Source organism: Alligator sinensis, unplaced genomic scaffold, assembly GCF_000455745.1.
Source record: "Alligator sinensis unplaced genomic scaffold, ASM45574v1 scaffold84_2, whole genome shotgun sequence".
Taxonomy (NCBI): domain Eukaryota; kingdom Metazoa; phylum Chordata; order Crocodylia; family Alligatoridae; genus Alligator; species Alligator sinensis.
The window spans coordinates 1,241,399-1,260,829 of NW_005842247.1; the positions used below are offsets into that span (position 1 = coordinate 1,241,399).

The following is a 19,431-nucleotide window of genomic DNA, read 5'->3' on the forward strand; positions in this document are numbered from 1 at the left end:
TCCTACACCTCCTTCTGGATTCCTGAAGTTACTGAGAGAAATAAGGTAGCTGATGGGACCACATGCAAGTTGTGACAGCCTTCAGCAGCACATGCCTTTTTGTGACATTGCTGCTGCTTAGGAATTCCACTCCGACGCTCTGAATGAAGCTGATTTCCTTTTCAGCCAGCCTGCTAACATGGGCCAGTGCTGCTGCAAGCTTTATTACTGCCTTCAGTGCCTGGACAAGACGGTACTTTGCCTCTTCCTTTTTCTCCTTCAGTGAAAGGGCAAAATGCTAGCTGTTAAGCTGATTAAATCTGTGCTTTTTCCTTTAGCTAATGTAGGTAACGTGTGTGCAGCCTGGGTTGGCTGGAAGGGGAGTGATGTGCATCTTCTGTATAATGTGCTGACTTCTCATTCACTCGCCTCAAATATAACCATAGGTTTCACATTCGCTGCAGTGCCTTACATAATTTTATCCTGCAGTCAAAATGTACCATTCTCATGAAACAATCGGATTTTCATGAAACAATAAGGTGGCAGTAACATGTTTTCTAGTCACAATCGGTTTGATTTGTTGTTATGATTTTCATACATTTTTAATAAACCAGCTGAGCACAAGTTATGGAGGATCCCTGCGTGGAGTTTTCAAGTTAGCTTTTCATTTGCAGAAAGATTATTCATGCTTTTGCTGGCCTAAGATGTCACTGTTTTATTCTTCTTCCTTTGTGGCATTGTACAATTTTGATCTATCAGAAAAGAAACACACCAGACTACAAGTTTTCTTGTGTCAGAGGGGAACCAGCAAAACTGTGAACACTGAAATGAATTGCTTAACAAATGTCAATACAAAGATAAAGATCACAGCTACAGGTAGCTAGAGGATAGCATGCAGAAGGAAATGTGTGAGACAGTTCTACCACACAGCTTCTCGTGCTATTCTTTTGGAGACTTGCCTAGATGTTTGAGGAGAAAAATCAGAACAGAGGGAGAATGTGCATGTGCTTTTAATTTGCTTAATTGAAAATAGCTTGGCAGAAACGCTTCCTGGTGCAGTATATTTCATTAGACCCAGGATTTTTTAAAGATCCATATATTAGGTCTAATGAAAAGCTGACACTTTCTTCCATTTATCTAATAATATGTGCAAATATAATTTGAGGTATGTTGCCAGCCAGGTTAAGGAAAATGTATGGCTTAATATAAGACTCATTACAATATAGTCACTGGGGAACATCATGCTGATCAGTTCTGCTTGTAAACTTTAACCTAAAGAAGGTTATGGGGGGAGGGTTGCTTCCTATACAGTACAATTTAAATGGTACTTTTAAAGGTACTCCTTTGGGAAAGGAAGACAGTAGAAGATAAGTTACAGTGGGATTTAGTTATTGCTTCTACCAGTATCTGCTGAAATATTTATTGCTATGAGAGAATTGGGGGTGTATATACTTTTTCCTTTCAACCCTAGTATAAGGCCCTGCCCCAACTGACTTTGAATCAAGCACTACAGTGACTAAGCACCTTTTCCAGATGAAAAACAATCTGAATTGTTTTCCAAGCTACAGATATAGAAAGATTATTCAGAAACAATAGTAATAACTGCAAACCATATTGAGCATCTCTTGTGGTGCATATTGATAGTTCATACTGTTCAAAAGTGAGAAATGTCCGAGGTGATACTGTATGTATATTAAGTACTTGGAATGCAATATGTTTTAAATGTGCTTCTTACTGTGGGGGAAGGGAGTAGGATCTTTGGAGGAAGAACAGGACTGGATATCAGGACACCTGTATTCTCTTCTCAGTGCCTACTGACTTCTCATACAACTCTAAGCAATTCTGTAGTCCTCTCTGTCTCATTTCACCCATCTGTGAAGGGGACATCATGCCATTTATCTACCTTACAAGGGCACTACGAAGCTGAATCAGTTGGTGTTTCTGAAGTGCTTTGACATCCTCTGAGAAGAGGAAACCCTAGCTCTACCTCTCCTTCTGTTCATCTTTCTCTGACTTCTTGTGCATATCTATCTATCTATCTATCTATCAGCAAAAGCTTAACTTGGCTAAAATAGACCTATTACATTTCTCCGCCCCAACTCCTCCCTGTCAGCTTCTTCCTTACTCTGTGTAGACAACCCCACCATCCTGTCTGTCCTCAGGCCTGTAAACCCTTTGTCATCTTTGCCTTGGACCTCTTTCATTTTGTTCTCATATCCAGGCTTTGTCCATGTGTTATAGATTCTTTTCTCATAATATCTTTATTACATATACTATTGTTTAGGTGGGTAAATCAGTTTTTTTTTTCCCTTGTTCCCTTTTAAAAAAATTATTTCATTGAATTTACTCTGAGTTTATACCAGTATAAATGCACTCAGAATCTGACCAGAGGGAATCCTGTGGTCTGGTTGCATTAGGAATGCATACACAGACTCATTTTTCCAGCAAATTGTTTATTTCCTGAAAATGTAGTTACTGCTACCAAAGAATTAATTCTGAAAAAAAAATCAGGGAGTCTGCTTCACAATCTGAACCAGTAAGGAAGAGGTGGGTGTGGTGGATTCCTTTTGTGCAAGATGTAAGAGACTGGGATTAAGTTCCCACCTTTGGCTGTAGGGATTTGAACCTACATCCTGAACAAGCATCCTAAGCATTGTGCTATCAGCTATTCTAGGAAGCTGTGGGAGGAATGAAATTCTCTCAGTTTCTCCCATTAGAGCAATTCCACAATATATAAAATTTGTAAATATTCATTGAGCCATTAGGTAAGCATGTGAAAATGACTCAACGGCATGGTAGTGTGTGTGTTTTCCTGGGATATGTTGCTTCAGAACCCCCCTCTTTGGCCTTGTGAATTGTATTTAAGTCATCAGTCTTCATCTTAAAAAAGTGCCTGAAATGAGCATGAAACCTTTGTTCAACCAGAGGTAAACATTTCCTGGGTTTTTTCACTTCAACAGAAAAAAAATAATTTAGATTGAACCAAAATAATGTTCTATCAGTTGAGCTCCCAAAGTGAAGCATTAATGTTTCACACAGCCCTTCTCAAAATGTCAGCTGTCTTTAGTTCGGGGCTATCCACCTTCTGAGTAGTTGGGAGCTGCACATCACATCAGTCACAGGCCCTGGGCCACACACCATGTGGCTAAGGCAGTCCCCCCCCTGTATGAGAAGGATGAGTTTCTCATGTCCCTGCCATGCAGGCAACATGCTTGCCAGACCCCTTTCTGCCATGCTGCCCTGCGCCACCGGCCTTAGCTACTAAAGCAGCAGGAGCAATGTGGGGAGAAGCAGCCAGACAGCAGCCTGCAGGCGACAAGTTAAACCCTTATGGGTCTGATGTGGTCCATGGATGGCCAATTGAACATACTTGATTTAATGGGAAAAGTTCTAGCACTGTTAGATATTTTGTAAACTTCATTTTGTCTTTTTATAGCATAAGTGAATTTGCCCCTGGGTCACTGTTAGCTGGGGTAGGATTCAAACTACAGTAAAAGCGGTGTTATCCGGCATCCATGGGGAATGGGGAGTGCTGGCTAATCAAATATGCTGGTTACCTGAGAGCTGTCTTTGCCTGTTCAGGCTGCCGCCCCTCCTGCCACATCCGGTGCGCCAGGGCTTTCACTTCCTGGTGTCAGTGTTCTGGGGAACAGGGAGTGGGGCCCTGCGCAGGTTGCGTTGCCCTGGACCATGGTCCAAAGTTGATGAAGTGGGACTCAGTGAAATTGGAAGTGCCACGGTGGGACTTCCGGTTTTGCTTTTGCTGTTTCAATCGTCATGCTAGTTGATACAGCATGCCGGTTAATAAAGTGCCGGATAACACAGCTTTTACTGTAGTTACCTAGAAAAGAAAAGGCTACACATTCTTGAATATATAGAGTCCTCTAATCGCAGAGCATCAAGACTGTTAGGGTACAGAGAGAAGTGACAATTTTTGCCCAATTTGGCCCCTAAAATTGCTGTACAGCCATGACTTAACACAGGTGCATGACTGCAGAGTGCTTTAAAAGGGCCTGATCCTGTGACAGTCTGAAATCTTATTACATGAGGGTTCAGATGTAGGTGCCTAGCCCTGCTCTTGGTGCTGTTTTCAGAATGGGAGGGAGGGAAGGGAGCTTGTTCTGGGGGTTGCCCAGCTGGCTCAGGAACATGGGGCAGCTGGATGGGAGCCCCCCCGAGATGGGGGGCTCCAATCCACCTCCCCCCCGCACTCCAGCACAGGATGACAAAACCCCAAAATGAACCTCCCTCCCCTGCCTTCTCCCCCTTCCATCCTGAGACAGAACCAGAGGATGGGGGGGAGAGGGGATTAGGGGAAGAGGCTGTAGAGATGCAGCCTCTCTAAATGGATCAGCTCCAAATTGGAGCTTGACACCCTCCCCCCCTCCCCCTGACCCAAAAGCTAACATCTGTTGGGTCAGGAGGATCAGTCTAACTCATGGCACTTTTTGTGAAGTGCCATAAGTTAAACCAGGCAGCTGCACTTCTGCCTGTGTCCTGAGTCTGTTTGTCATCTTAATATAAAGACTAACAGATGGCTTAAATTGGTAGTCTCTTTTATTAGTTTTGTTCCTTACCCATTTGCTTTGGTAGACTTTTGTATTTGGGAATGTCATAATCATGGTGATGTTTTGGATGCCAGACCAATGCAAACTTTAGAACTGGATTTGATAGCACTACCTGGTCAGATCAGAGCCTGTTCTGATTTGCAGGACTATTTTGTTCAGTAGGTGCTAGGATTCCCAAGCCGCTAGCTTTATGGTTGGAAGTGTTGGTTATGTGCAGAATCATGTTGATGATAATGAGGGGAGGCTTTTTCATTTCATGTTAGTGTAGCATTTACATTGGTCTCAGGAATCTCTGCAGTCCAAACATATAATGTAACATGGATAAATCAACTTAAGATAATAGAACATGTCAGGGATTTGAAAGTTCACTGCACATCCAGAATATCCTGAGGTTGACATGAAGATTAGCCAACACCATACCTATCAACTCCAGCACAAACCAAGGATAGACCTCTGAAATCATCAATTATAGGTTACAAAATCAAGGTCTGTTTCTTAAAAACACTTGAAAATAATTAGAAAATTGAACATATGGGGTACTGTTTAAAGAAACAAAACAATTTACTCTAAGAGGGATTAATTTAAAAGTTAGCATTGAATTAAATCTGCCTACCCCAGCAAATGTCAACATGAGGGCTAGGAGGGGCAGTTGGAAATCTTTGACCAAAACAAAAAAAAAGGTCAGGCCATCTCTGACAGCGGTCACAGCGGGTGTGTCTATATGAGGCACTTTACTGCACAGTAGACTAATCTACTGCACAGTAGAACATCACTGTCTACACATGTGCATCACTTACCGTGCAGTAAATTAGGGTACTATGCAGTTAGCTACTACCTATAAATATGAGTATTAAACTAACTGCGTAGTAGATACTGTGCAGTAGCACATCTGTAGATGTTGACCGGAACAGATTTGCTCCCAGTCAGCCCTAATACCAGTGGGCCACAGGGGATGGGGAACTGGCCCAGTCCTGGTATTGCTCAGCTCTCCATTGCTCCCAGAAGCGGGGAGCTGAGCAGTGCCGAGACTGGGGAGCTTTGTGCTTCCCTGCCCAGCTGGAGGCTGGTGAGGAGCTATCCTGCTTCTGGAGCAGCTCCCAGCTAGCCCCTGCCTGGGCAGAGAAATCCCCCAGCAGCCAGGGATCCCCCAGCTGGCCAAGACCTGTCCTACTTCTGGGGCAGCTCTCACCCAGCCCTCAGCCGGGTGGGGAAATACCTAAATATGGCATTGCAGTTCTTATATGGCTGGACCCAATTTCTGATTATATGTGTCCTCTGTACACTGAAAACATAACAAATTCAGAATGCTGCGTACTTTCCAGAGAGTAATCAGTGTATCCAGTATCTACAAAATTCAGGTAACCATTCTCCACAATAACCTAAAACTTATCATGTAAAAGCAGCTTATAAGATTATTCAGATCAGGTTTGTTATGAGATGAACTAGCTGCGGCTCAACATTTTAGCAAAGCGTTTTTGTAAGGATGTGCTAATTTTTTATTTGCTTTTCCATTTTTTCATAGAAGTACAATAACAACAATCTGACTTCCAGGGGCAGATCTAGGATTTTGAGAAGGGGGATGTAGATGATGTGGTGTATCATCACATATAACACAACATATATTTTTCTCCAGATAAAAAGAAACTAGAAGCCTTACTAATATGCTAAGGGCCTAAAGCTATACTATTCCATTAAGATCAAACCAAAAACAAATATAACTTTATTGACATGTGCATGAATTTGCTATATCATACATTTTATATTAAAAAACAGAACAAACAAGGTAAACATAATTTTAAAATATTGTTTCTTTACGTCTGTAATCATTAGGGCCAAGGACAAAAGTTATACTTACTGTATGGCAAGCACATACCAAACGTTCTACAGCCATAATTGAACAGATGGTCAAGGCACATAGAGCACTGTAAAATTGGTGGATCCCTCTCTAAGATAATCCTGGATGGATGTGGTACAACAGGTAAAATAATAACTTAGTGAGGAGCAGCACAATAGCACCAGCAGCCTCTCAGGCAGCCAAACTGTGACAGAGCCTTTCTTTCCTCTCCTGCAGGAGCTTCTTCTCCAGAATGTGTGTTAAGGCGCGCCCTCCCTGTGTCCTTCCCCTCCCCGCATCTTCCCCCTCCCTCTCCTTACTTTCTGTTTCCCTGCAGCCAAGCCCAACTTCAAAATTCAAAATGTTTTGAAACTTTTAAACGTTTCGACTGCCATCATTTTGTTTTGAGGCTGTTTCAAAGCCCTTTGTTTCATTTCGATTTCGCTGTTTCGAGCTCGAAACAAGTCAAAACAGCGTCAAAACGAAACAGCCAGCAAAATTTCACACAGTCCTAATAAGAAGCTCCAACCACCTATAAAGTTAGACTTCAAAAATGCAAAATAACTTTATAGCTGGTTGCTATCAAGCTATAATTTGCATATGTAGCAGGATCTCCCCTGTGGCTGGGAGCCCCATTACTTGATGGGGCTCCCAGCCACAGAAGTTCACCATGCCAAGCTTAAAACCCCCAGGCCCTGGAGATTGAGGTAGATCACCCTGTAGTGCTCCTCTGGTCTTAGGGGTTTTCCCCACCCACAGGGCAGGGGGAATCACCCTGCAGTGAACCTCTATAATAAAGTGCGATGAGATCTAATGCATGATCCCACAGTTGCACCTCCTGTCATTCACACGTGGAGGGGACCATGGATTGGTAATATTGTAATAATATAAATAATAAAACAGGCCTTCCAATTGCTGCTGCTATTTGTGTTGGATATTTTGTGATATCCCTTGTCACTTCAGCTAAGAGTTTAAAGTCAGTGGTGCTCAGCCTTTTGGTACCACAGTCCAAATAAGTGGCATGGGGCTGATCCACCCACGCCTACATGCCAGGATCAGGTCCTGCTATGCCCTGGACTCATGCTATTGGATTGGGCCCTACATACCTCCACTCCACCTGGTGGCCAGATTAGGCCCTGCACCACCTTGGCTGACCCTTTCATGCCCAAATTGGGCCCCATGCTTCCTTTGCCATGCCCAAATCAGCCCTACGCAGCTCCAGCCCAACATGTGCAGATCGAACATGTACAGCTCCTGCCCCATGTGCCTGGTTCCGCTCCGCACAGCACTGGATCTGCATGCCCAAATCAGGCCTGCATAGCCCATGCCCATATGTCTAGATCAGCCCCATGCCACCTCTGCTTGGCCCTGCATGCCTGATCTAGCATGTAGGGCCATGTTCTCCACTCCATGGGGCTCCCAACAGGTCCAGAAATCTGGAATCAATTAATGGATATCCAGGGGTCAGAAAAACCCGCCGAAAAAAAAAGCAGCGCGGTGCATGCAGGGGCAGCCCACTCCACTCAAAACCGGGGCCTGGCTGGCCAGAGCCACACTCTGCTGCCAGCCAGGCTCTGCACGGCAGGATCGCCACTGTTGCAGCCCCAGGAGGCCCCCAGGATGCCAGGTAAGGCTGCCAGGACCAGCCCAGTGCTGGCCCCAGCCTCCCCTGACCCACCCAGGGCAATTTGCCACATGCCAGAGTGCACATGGCATGGGCATTCCCCAGAGACAACTAGCGGAATCACAAGGTGTGCCAATGCTAGTTGTCCCTGGGGAACCAAACGTCCATGCATGTCTAAATGTGGCCAGAGATTTCAGATAGGAATCCATAACTTCAGAGATGTTCTGACCTATTGTATTTCTGAATTCTTTGCAACAGAAGAATTGCTTTATCATTTTTCTACTCTAAAAATGGTCTTGAACCAGCATTAATCCCATACTTTTTTTTTCTCAAAATGGCTGTTACAATGCAACATAAAGGTAAGGCCATTCGAATGGGGTCATGGTATAGAGACAAGCAGCAGGTATTAGAGTTGGCATTGAGATATATCCATAACAGAGGCAATGTTGGAAGCAGAGCATAGACAAGCAGAGGGGTGGCACTCCCTACAGGCCGAAGAACAGCAAGGGGTGGAGAGTTGTGTCATTTTTCACTCTTAACTGTTTTTGATTTTTATTGTTTTTATGAATATTTCATATATTTCGGTTAGCAGTTTTGATAAATTAGCTGTTAATGGGCTGCAGGGAAATAAAGAATAGGCTGTACAACCCTGAGCTTTCTGCCATGTGTCATTTGTGGCCACCACAAATCCAGTCCTTAAAGTACCCTGGATTGCCATTAACCCTGCTTATTGCTATCCAGTTCGCTTTCTGAGACTTTTTTTCATTGCCTTTGCTCCCACATTGATTGTTGTCTTGGACATTCATTTTCTATACTGTCCTTTAAAGATTCTGGGTATTTCCTAACCTGGGGCGTGTTTCTAGTCCTCTGATCTCATTTTCCTAATCACTGGTAACCTGCTCAGCAGGATATATTCCTTTGTTTCCTCCCTAACATGACACAGGATACATTCCAATTTGAAAGTGTCTTTCTTCTCATACTATGGTACTAAATCACACTCCTGGGGTTTGCTTGCAGCTTTCATACAGGATTTATGAAGTATCTGCCACCAAAATCCTCACATTTAAGCATGACAACTTAGTACTGCCAACATAAATGTGTTTTATGTTCTCTGTCCAAAATATCTGTCTTAATTATTAAATGTCAACGAGTTCTGGAGTTCCTTTTTTGTGAACAGAGGTCTGGTATCCCATGGACAAACCAAAATATCATATATAGAGCTAAAAATACAGACATGAAGGTCAGAATTACTGTATGTGTATGGGGTATGCATACTATATTCAAAATGGTATAAATATATTAATATACACAATCATATTTGTATACATGTATACATGTGTGCTGTGTATATATTATATTATATTATATTATATTATATTATATTATATTATAACTGTATTTGGATATGAATATGCACAGATATTTTTTGTACGTTAATATAATTAATGGTACTATCTATTATATGCTGTCCATGCAGAAAGGTACATAGGCCTACATAAAAAATACTGTATTTCCTTGCATACAATACACCCCAGAATGTAATAAGTACCCTGTTTTTAGAAGACAGAACGAAGAAAAAGAAGATTTTTTTCCAGAGTTATGGCTGCATAGAACAGGGGTACATCCTAATATTCAGCTGACTCACCCTCCCTTTCCTGCTTAGCTAAAGCAGAACCTTGCTGTTGCAAAAGACAGGTCTGCATGGGTAGATCTGTGATTTTGAAAAGAAGTAAAGAATCTCCAGAGCTGTGAAATACAAGGAGAGAGATCATGAGCAGCTAGCAGACAGCAAAACTGCCAGAAAAGGTTAGCATGATTAGTGAAACATTAAGACCATTAAAAAGGAGAGGTGCTATGAAGTTTCTGTCTCTGTAGTGAAAAGGCTGAGCCATTAAGTCGGTTGACTTCCTCAGCTGCCTTAATAGCAGTGCCACAATTGCTGCACTGTGGAGGAGAAATCAACGCAGGGTGCTTCTATCCTGAACAAAAACTGAGCTTCCCTACTTAATACACACAACCCAATGTTGAGGGCCAGATTTGGGGGGAAAAGGTGTGTGCTGTATATGAGAAAATACAGTATAAATACAGATATCTATCTATAAGCAAGTACTTATAATGCTCTATTCCGTGCTTTCCTCTGAAACATGGGTCAATATTGCCTGCCACTACTGGTTTAAAAAAAAATTAGTTCATTATAATTACAAAAAGTAGACCTGAAGAATTTACCTAATTTGGTTTAGTAAATGAACATGTGAAAGTGCTTATCTGGGATAAACCTAGGCACTATACATATATTTTCTTTTCCTTTGTTTTAACAGAATGAAAGTGCCCTTGTGAAAGAAAAGGAGCTGTCAATTGAGCTTGCAAACATCAGGGATGAAGTGGGTAAGTAGGGCATCCAACCCAAGCAGTTTAAAAACGTACTTTATCAGTGCATATAAATGTGTAATAAAAGCAGTTACCCCTAGCAATATGAAACTAGGGAACCTGCATAGATGTAATAAAGCAGAATGAAAAGTGCCCTGTAGTGGGTTTCTGTGGCCTTGCAGGGATTAATAATTTTACCTTTCTGTTGTTGTGGAGACAGGTCCATAACCATACCCAGTGGAGCTAATCATGCATTATCTTTGCTATACGCAGACAGTGATCCATAAATCTGTATCATCTGTTCTCAAATAGAGTCTCTACTTGCCACCCCCTGCTGAGGAGGAGGCTCAGGTCATGCATACTTTGATGAAAAGTGGGAAGTCAGCAGATGCTGCAGTGTACCATGAGCTTGGAATTCCTCACTTTGTTTTTCTAAGTGTATGTGTACTGCAGCCCAGTCACAAAGTAGAAAACACCAAGGTCAAAAACCAGTCACTGTTTTGTAAAAAAGATCACTTAGTAAAATATTCAAAATATCTCCATAAGCTCTCCATCCTTGAGAGTTAAATCCGCTTCTTCTACTCAATCCATTTGTTCTGTAAACATGCTGAGCATGTGTTCATTTCTCTTTCTATTTGGAAAGCTTATAGGAAAGGTAGTGACCATAAAGACATTCCTTAGATAGAGAGAAGCAAGCCCTACTCAAGACCCAAGTTCAAGACTGAATTCCTTGGATCTGAATCTTCCCAGAACTGATTTGACTAACAACACAAAGCCAGAAACACTGAGCAGGGCAGAAGTACAGGAATACCTGGTCATCTGGCAATGAACCCACATCATTCCTGGCTAATAGAAAGATGAAGGCCAAGTAGGGAGGTAGGCAACTGGGAGAAGGCAGCCAAGAGCCTTATACATTAGTTGCAATTTATGTTAATACTCCATTTTAAAGGGTTTCTAAAGGGTTAATAAATTATCATCAGGAACCAGATCCAAAAAAGGGATGTAGGTACATGCTTTCCCTGGCCTAGCTTTTAGGCATCTTGCCCGCCCAAAAGGGAATAAAATGCACACATGGATTAGACATCTCTGTTCTATCTACTTTAAAATAGGAGTGAAGGGCACTTCAGCTTGGGGGCCACAGTATTCAGCAGGCTAAGCAGGGGGAGAATTGATTCAAACAGTAGGAAACACTGAAGTGTGGGTCTGAAATCCCACTTCTCCCCCAGGCTCAGGCACCTATCTCAGGGCTGCAGTAGCTGCCCAGGTGAGACAGATTTGCAGCACTGAAACCTCTGCCTAGGGCAGTAATTCTCAACCAGGGTGCCACGGCATCCTGGGGTGCCTTGAGATCCTTTCTAGCATATCATGAGATGTTAGCACTGCTAGATGTGCAAACACGATTCACAAGGTAAACCGTGAGATAGGAAATCATAGTGTTTAAAATATGTTTCCTTGCTGTGGTCTTTCTGGGTTCTCTGCAGCAGAAGCGTTGCTCTATTATTTTTCTGTAGTCAAAACATGAGTGAAAATTAAGAGCTGGCATTTTCTGAGGAACACTTTGAGTCTAAGGGATGCCTTCAGTATACAGAGATTGAGAGCCACCAGCCTAGAGCTAGGAGCCAAGGTCAAATCTTTGGGTTCAGGCAGCTGGCTGGTACCTATCCTATCTTGGTGACCGAGAGCTCTCATCCTGGAAGTGGGAGATCTGGATTCTAGGCCCTCCTCAGCTTGAAAGGATCTAAGTCTAGCTCTCTGATCTGCAAAGCACTGGGTGAGATAAAGCAGCCTCCACTCCTCTTACTGAACCACAGTTGCTGCGCAGAATTAAATTTAAGATTCTTGGGGACAGAGAGAAGACATCCAAGAGACAGCCTGATTCTGTTGCTCTGTGAGGAGGAGACTTCAACTTTTTGCCCTGGTTCCTAGAACTGCTTATGCATTTTACATTAAGGAGTCACTGAACAAGCCATATAAATGGCACTGGGGGATAGCTACACTCCCACCAGGAAACTTAAGAGTTTGCCTATAGTACTTGGCACTGGGTCTCAGGGAAGGCAGGACTAAGCACACCCAGCCCATGCTCCAACCACATAGATCTGATGGTTGTCTGCACAGCTGGACGTTGACCAGTGAGCTTTCTCAAGATTCATTCCTGGTGGCAGTTCTTGAACCTTTGGTCTCCAGCAGGTCTCAGAGTGGCTGCAGGAGACAAGTCCAGAGGAGCCTCGGGTGAATGTCCAGCTCTGGAGAAGGTCAGCAGGCTCCAGAGAGCAGGGTGTGCCTAGTCCTATCCTCCACCAGCCTCACCACCAACCTAGTATAGGCTCTCACAGCAGGACAGTGGTGGTTTAACTCAACCTTAAGCACTTATTTTCCAGCTGAAGTACACCTTAACCACCTAACTCCTTTTTTGCATCCACCTATAGGTGTTTAATAAGCAGTTAATCAATTTTTCCAGATGGATTTCAACAGGTTAATGGGTTATACACAATGGTGGCTTACAACTATGTATAACGCAACAGTTTATAGCATATAATATAGCCTATGATAGCTCACACCTCTCTGAACCAGCTAGTCTCTGAGGTGCCACTTTCCCCTGGATTTTGCCTGACTTAAGACTAACATAGCTAACTACCTCTCACCTCTTAGGATATAATAGTCATTTATTAATCCTCTACAAGTGGGAAGTGTGACTATTAGCTTGATCAAGTGTCTCCCATCACATGTCCCACAGGTGGGTAAGTGCTGGAGACTTCCACTTGGTGTAGAGCACTATGCTTCATAGCTTAACCTTACCAGTATGTTCCACCCACCCTCATGCTTTCATATAAACCCAGCAACTTATGCTCCCTGCTGTGCCCTTCAAGGGGCTTGCATTACCAAAGCCTGTAGACATATGAAATTTCAGACTGATGCTACCTCACTGCTCCATTCCCATGAACACCACAGCAGGGACTAAGACAACATGTACTCTATCACTTTTATCTCTGTTTTTTTTCCATCTATGCTTTATGTGTCCCCCCCCGGCCCAGCCTCTCAATGGAATTGCTATACCAGGTTTGTTTTCCAGGCAGGGCACATCTGAAAAGTTCTGTTTTCAAAACCTGTCTTCTCTTTTAAAGTTCTGTGTACTGCTAAGAGTCTGGCTTTGCACCTGCCTGTCTTCAGAGAGTGCACAGCAGGGTTTACCAGGTTGTTATGCATTAGAGATGCATAAGCTTTTGTCTGTATGGTGCACCTCTAATTTCACCTTCTGCCTAAAGCAACAAGAGACATCTGAAATGGTCTGTGTTCCTAGACTCACTTATTGTAGCAAACTTAAGACAAAAAGTCTCAGCTGTCTGCTCTCTGTCCAGAGTAAAACTTTCAAGAACATTTATCAATCATCAGGTTTCTCCACCAAAGATAGGGAGGTATCTCTGAGACAACCCAGGCTTTTCCACTGGACAGGGTGGGACCTCTAGGAGGAAGAGTGAATGAGCCACCAGTTCTTTAAGATGGTATAATAGAGGGAGATTGAGAGTCTGCTGTGGGGCTGTGCAGTTGGCCTCTCATAGCCAAGTCATCTGGGAACAGTCTGTCATATAAGTCACAGCTGAGGTGTGGATTCAGGCCTCTAGAGCACAGGATGCCTTAATTGCTCTGCTGCTGCACCCCTCAAACTTTAAAGGAAGACTGTTAAAGGAAAAGGATGCTGGGAAAGAGTAAAATTATGAGACTGTTTTTATACACTTCCTTAAAAACATTGATGTGTTTATGACTCCTCACCACTGACTGTAGTTCTAAGACTAACATTCAGTGCATGGCCAAATTGTCAGCCATGGCATGGTAACTCTGGAGGGCATTGCGAAGGGCTAGGGACACAAGTTACACATAAACTGGTTTAAATGATCAGAAACTGGTTTAAACCCGTAACAGAACAGAAGTTCATTGTGCATAAACTAGTTTCCAAATGGCTGAAACTGGTTTAAGATACACCTGGTTGAATGTAGTATATCAGACTTAACTGATTTAGGTCAAACCAGTTTATGAAACTTCTGTCCCAGACCCCTTCCTGGTTCAAGTTAAATCAGAGTCCTCCAGCATCCCAGCATGCTTTGCAGACCTGGGTTGTACTGTCTGCTCCAGAGAGCAGAGCTGGCCCTGCCCTTCTGCTCCCTAGCTGGAGCAGTGAGGGCTGACTCACTGGCTTCCCCAGGCAAACCCTGGCTGGGGTCAGGGGAAGGGAGGTGGGGTTAAACTCCCCTTCCCCCAAGTTCAGAGCTGCACTTCTGTGCTTACTTACTGCTGGCTGTGACTGTGGACTACAAATCCCAGAGGAACCTGGAAGCAGGAAGACGAAGTGATAAGCAACCCTGCAGAGTCCTGATGCTGTGCTTGTGAACTGCAAATCCCAGAGACCTCAGGGGCAGCATGAAGAGGAAGAAAACACACAACCCATGCTGGCTATGTGCCAGAGAGCTTTAGCGCCCCCTGACTTCTGGCTTGAGCCACTGCAGGCATGTGGCTACATTTCCTGAATCAAAAGGAAATGTCTGTTCATTTTTTTATTGATACAATTTTTTGCAGCTTAATCTAACCTGCAAAGACTGAATCATTTCAGCTAGGGCTTTTTGGCTGTCTATACTTAGCCAAGGTGACACTAGTTCAGAGCCTCTATAAATAAAAGCTCGCTGAGCTCCCCTCTAATCTGATCTGGATGCTAAAGGTCCAAAGGGACCTACAGACCATCCAGTAATCAAAAGGACATGAGAGCGCCCTGGCATCACCTCCTTTTGCTAGGCCATACCTCTTCCACAGGCCAGTTCCACAAGTGTGCAGGTTACAGTGCAGCAGCTTCAGTGCATGGAAAAGCATTTTCTGTTTAAAAAGCTGAGCAGCATTTGCTTTTCCTACAACCCAAAATAGTGAGCTCTCCTTGTCCTTGGCAACATGGTGGGTGCGTCTATGTGTTCATTAATGCACAGTGGTTATTGCACATTTATTTAGTACTTGTATAATCAAGTACTAAATAAATGTGCAGTAACTGGAGTTACTGCACAGTAGCTCTGGCGAATGTCTTTTTGGTGACGCTACTGCACATTAGCCTAATAATACTGTGCAGTAGCATATTAGTACAGTTTGTGCTGTGATGTGCCACTGCGCAGTATTATTAGGCTACTGCACATTAGCATCTCATGTAAATATGCTCAGTACTAGTTTTATGTTAGAAACCTTCTGCCTTCATGTATCAACATCAGGAAGGGACAAAGACTAGCATCCTAAAAGAGTTCAGAGACTTGCTTAATCCAATGACCACTGAATTGAAAAGGGAGCCATTCCATTGGCTTTAGTCATGGCTAGAGCATACTTCTACTTCCCATTGAAATGGTTATATGTAAGATTATTGCTCTTATATTCTTACAAAATAGCATGTTTACAACAGCACTGAGTTCAGCCCTGAGGAAGCCTGAGGAAGTCCACAGAGCTTCAAGCCATACATTTTTTCTTTATTAAAAATACTTGTAGAAATGTTTTTTAAAATCTTAGCTGGCATGGCATTTTCTAGCCATCCATAGATAGTGAACATGTGCACAATAGCACATGTTCATTACACACCATGGTACAAAAATATTGCGCATTGACAAGATATTAAGAAAAAAACTAACCATCAGGGCATCATTTGGTATGTGTGCATATGTACAGAAGATGAACTGTAGTTTTGAAGAGTATCAGGAAATCCTGTTTTATAATGTTTTACCTGCTTCCTTTAGCAGCTTTATATTTCTTAAAAATAGTTTTACAAGCTTCTCTTTAGACTCTCCTCCATTAAAAGAATCAGTGTGCTCAATTTGGGAGTCACTTACTGAGTCTAGGACTCCTGATATCCGTTCTTTTCCAGACAATGGTTTGCTTTTTTTAATGATAATGATGCAAAACAGTGGTTACCTATATCTTAGTAAAGACTTATGATTCAGTAGGTGTGTCTAAATGAGATGCTTACTGCACAATAGCTCATTACTACTACATAGTAGTTCATTATTACCACGCAGTAGCATCGCCAGGTACAAACCATGATGCGATGCTACTGCTCAGTAGTAATGAGCTACTATGCAGTAGTAATGAGTAGGCGTGTGTGAAGTGGGTCCTATTCAATTCAGATTTGGATTCGGCCCAAATCAGGGACAATGATTCGATTCGTAGATTTGGATCACTGACCCTGATTCGATTCGGCCAAATCCGAATCTGAAGATTCAGTGCTGATTCAGAGAATCAGAGATTTGGACTTAGACACAGCTTTAAACTTTTCTACATATGTTGAGGTACCAGGCACGGCTCGTAATTGCTGCGATGCTGGGGTGAATGGAGTGTCCCACAGGAGTTGGGGGGAGGGGCCCTCCACATGCTCAGCGGCAAACCCAGAAGTGGACCAGAAGTACTTCCAGTCCACTTCCGGGTCTGCTGGGGAGCACACTGGGGAGCCCCTATGCCTCCCTGGCTCAGTGATTGGCTATGGGGGGACCCCGGGTGCCACCCCCAGACCTAGAAGGCACCAGTCACTAAGCCGGGGAGCTGCGGGGGGGAGGACCCCCCAGTGCGCTTCCTGGTGAACCCAGAAGTGGACTGGAAGAGCTTCTGGTCCACTTCCGGGTCTGCTGCCGAGCGCGCTGGGGAGCCTCCCATGCTTCTGTGGGACACTACATGCACCCCAGCATTGCAGCATTCACGAGTCCCTGCTACCTACAGGTATGTAAAAAAAACATTTAAAGCTGTATCTATGTCCGAATCTCCAAATCTTTCCTTATCTCTCCAAATCAATTCAGAGGGTTCCGATTTGATTCAGAGAGATTAAAGGGTCTCCTGATTCAATTGGGATTCAGAGATCCAGCCACCAAATCAGACCAAATCTTCACCAAATTGAACCAGGGACCAAAGCTTCACACAGCCCAAGTAATGAGCTACTGTGCAGTAAGCACCACCAGGCAACCATGCCAGGATGCTACTGTGCAGTGACGCTGGTTACTGCACAGTCATTTAGTTCTTGGTTATCCAAGTATTAAATGACTGCGCAGTAACAACTACACATGCAGGCATGCAGATCTAATGATGAAAATAAAAAACAATTGCTCAGTGGGTGTCTCATGCAGGCATACCTAGTGAGTACAAAGGGAAGGTTTTTTTATTCTCTTCATTATATCTGTATGCTTGATGTACAAATTCTCATTCTACCAACCTTTTTTGCAAATAAAAGAATGACATGTTTTTGTTGGGGTTGATGTGTGAAAAACCATCTTAGGGTAAATTGACAAGTAAAGAATTCGGGAAAACATACCTGAGAATTGACTATTTTGAATATCTTCTGTAGGGGTAAAAAGGAATGCCTCTCAATAACCTAAAAATAATAAATAAAGGGTACTTAATTAGTTTGTACATTGGTTCATAATTTCCCATAAAGAAGAACTATCTTTTAAAGATTTCCCATATACAAACATCTGAATAAGCCAATAAAACAATCCCAGACCAGACAGGGTGGACTGGAATCTACTTGTACAGTAAAAGCATTTGATGTTTATGAAGAGGTTATATCTCAAGATTACTGCATTAAGGCTTAATTGAGCACGTTGCACATAGCTCCATTTTGCCTCAATCAACCTTGACAATAGATACCAATAGGACTCCTAAATCCAAAGCAATAAAAGAATAAAACTTAATCCTAATTCCAGAGTTATTCAAATCATGATTTCAAAGGAATTCTTGTCTGTTAAAAATACCTGCTGTTGTTAAAGCATCATTAGTTTTAGGTCTCTTATGTCTAAATGTAAAGTGAAATAGGGAAGTATTTCTTCATTCCTGGTACACATGGAAAATGCACACACAGCCATCTTTATGAACACAGAGGGATTTGATTTGTTCTCTTATAGAGTAGCATTTGCTTATATATTTTGCCAGAAATGCCAGTGTTTGTGCAATGCTCCACTCCATCAGTGGTGGAATAAAGAAGCCCATTTTTTTCAATTTTTAAATAAGTACACTTTTCAGCCATTACTGAAAAGCTGTTGAAGCACAGAGCCTGATCATGGCAGACTGTGAGTGCCCCCTTCCGTTCCCTGCCCCCCTCACAATTCTGGTACAAATCAGTGGGAGCTGAGGGCCCCCATACCTTCCTAGATCACATTTCAAGTTAATTACAGTAATGTGACAGCTTGTAGTAAAGTATGGCATGTGAGTGGGGGTAGGTAGATATGCCTAGATACTTAGAAAAACAGAAAACATTCATTTTCAAATCATTTTGAATTGAAAACCAGATTATCTGAATGCAAAAGAGTATACACGCATGTATGTGTAGTACTTATGTCTAAGTTTCTGAGACAAATTATGTCATCCTTATTTAACAAGATTCCCATCAAAGGAAAAAAAGCTGAATCTGAATAAAGCCTGTGAGATTTCTCTGTGAATCTACAGTGGCAGTCATAAGTAAAAGAGGAGGAGTCTACACATAGTACAAAGATATGTGGATTGTTATCTCCGAACAGTGACTGTAGAGATAGCCCTGGTATCAGAAACAGATAAAGTGTATAAGAGTTCACTGTCATCAAGACCCAGTCTAGTAATTCCCTTGAGAAGTCAGGCATTGATTATAAAAAATGCACTAAGCCAGTGAGTCTAGATTGTTGCTAAATTCAGTATGGTGCAAGAAGTGCAAGAGTGTTGTTCCATCCATGACCTTTAGCTTTTCCTCACATTCTGAAATTGGCCTGAAAGCTGCTTTGATTGTCTGTTGTGCAGAATAGTCCATAAGTCTGTCAGAAAGGGAAATAACATGAGATTGGTGCTAGAAGTCTGCGGAGCAATGATGTCAACTACTGTGATTTAACCTAGAGCAGGTTGCCATCCCAGTAAGTGTCACTTTAAATCAAAGTCACATACAGCCTGTGAACCACAACTGAAACATCCACAGGGAAAAAAATCCAGTGTTAAATCCTTTCAGTATGATGTAGTTTATTTTGTTACCACATTAGTGGCTGCTGTAGTCTCCACAGCAGCTGAGGTTTTTGAAATTTTGTATTAGTTACGGCATT

The 19,431-nt window shown here is 42.8% G+C and overlaps 1 protein-coding gene across 1 annotated transcript in view; it reads left to right on the forward strand.

The window, feature by feature from the left end:
* Positions 1 to 19,431, forward strand: part of MTUS2 (microtubule associated scaffold protein 2) — a 489,087-nt gene that overhangs the window by 437,125 nt on the left and 32,531 nt on the right. The window contains exon 8 of the mRNA XM_025208710.1: positions 10,324 to 10,390. Coding sequence (XP_025064495.1) covers positions 10,324 to 10,390 — 67 coding nt within the window. The remainder of the gene's footprint in view (positions 1 to 10,323; positions 10,391 to 19,431) is intronic.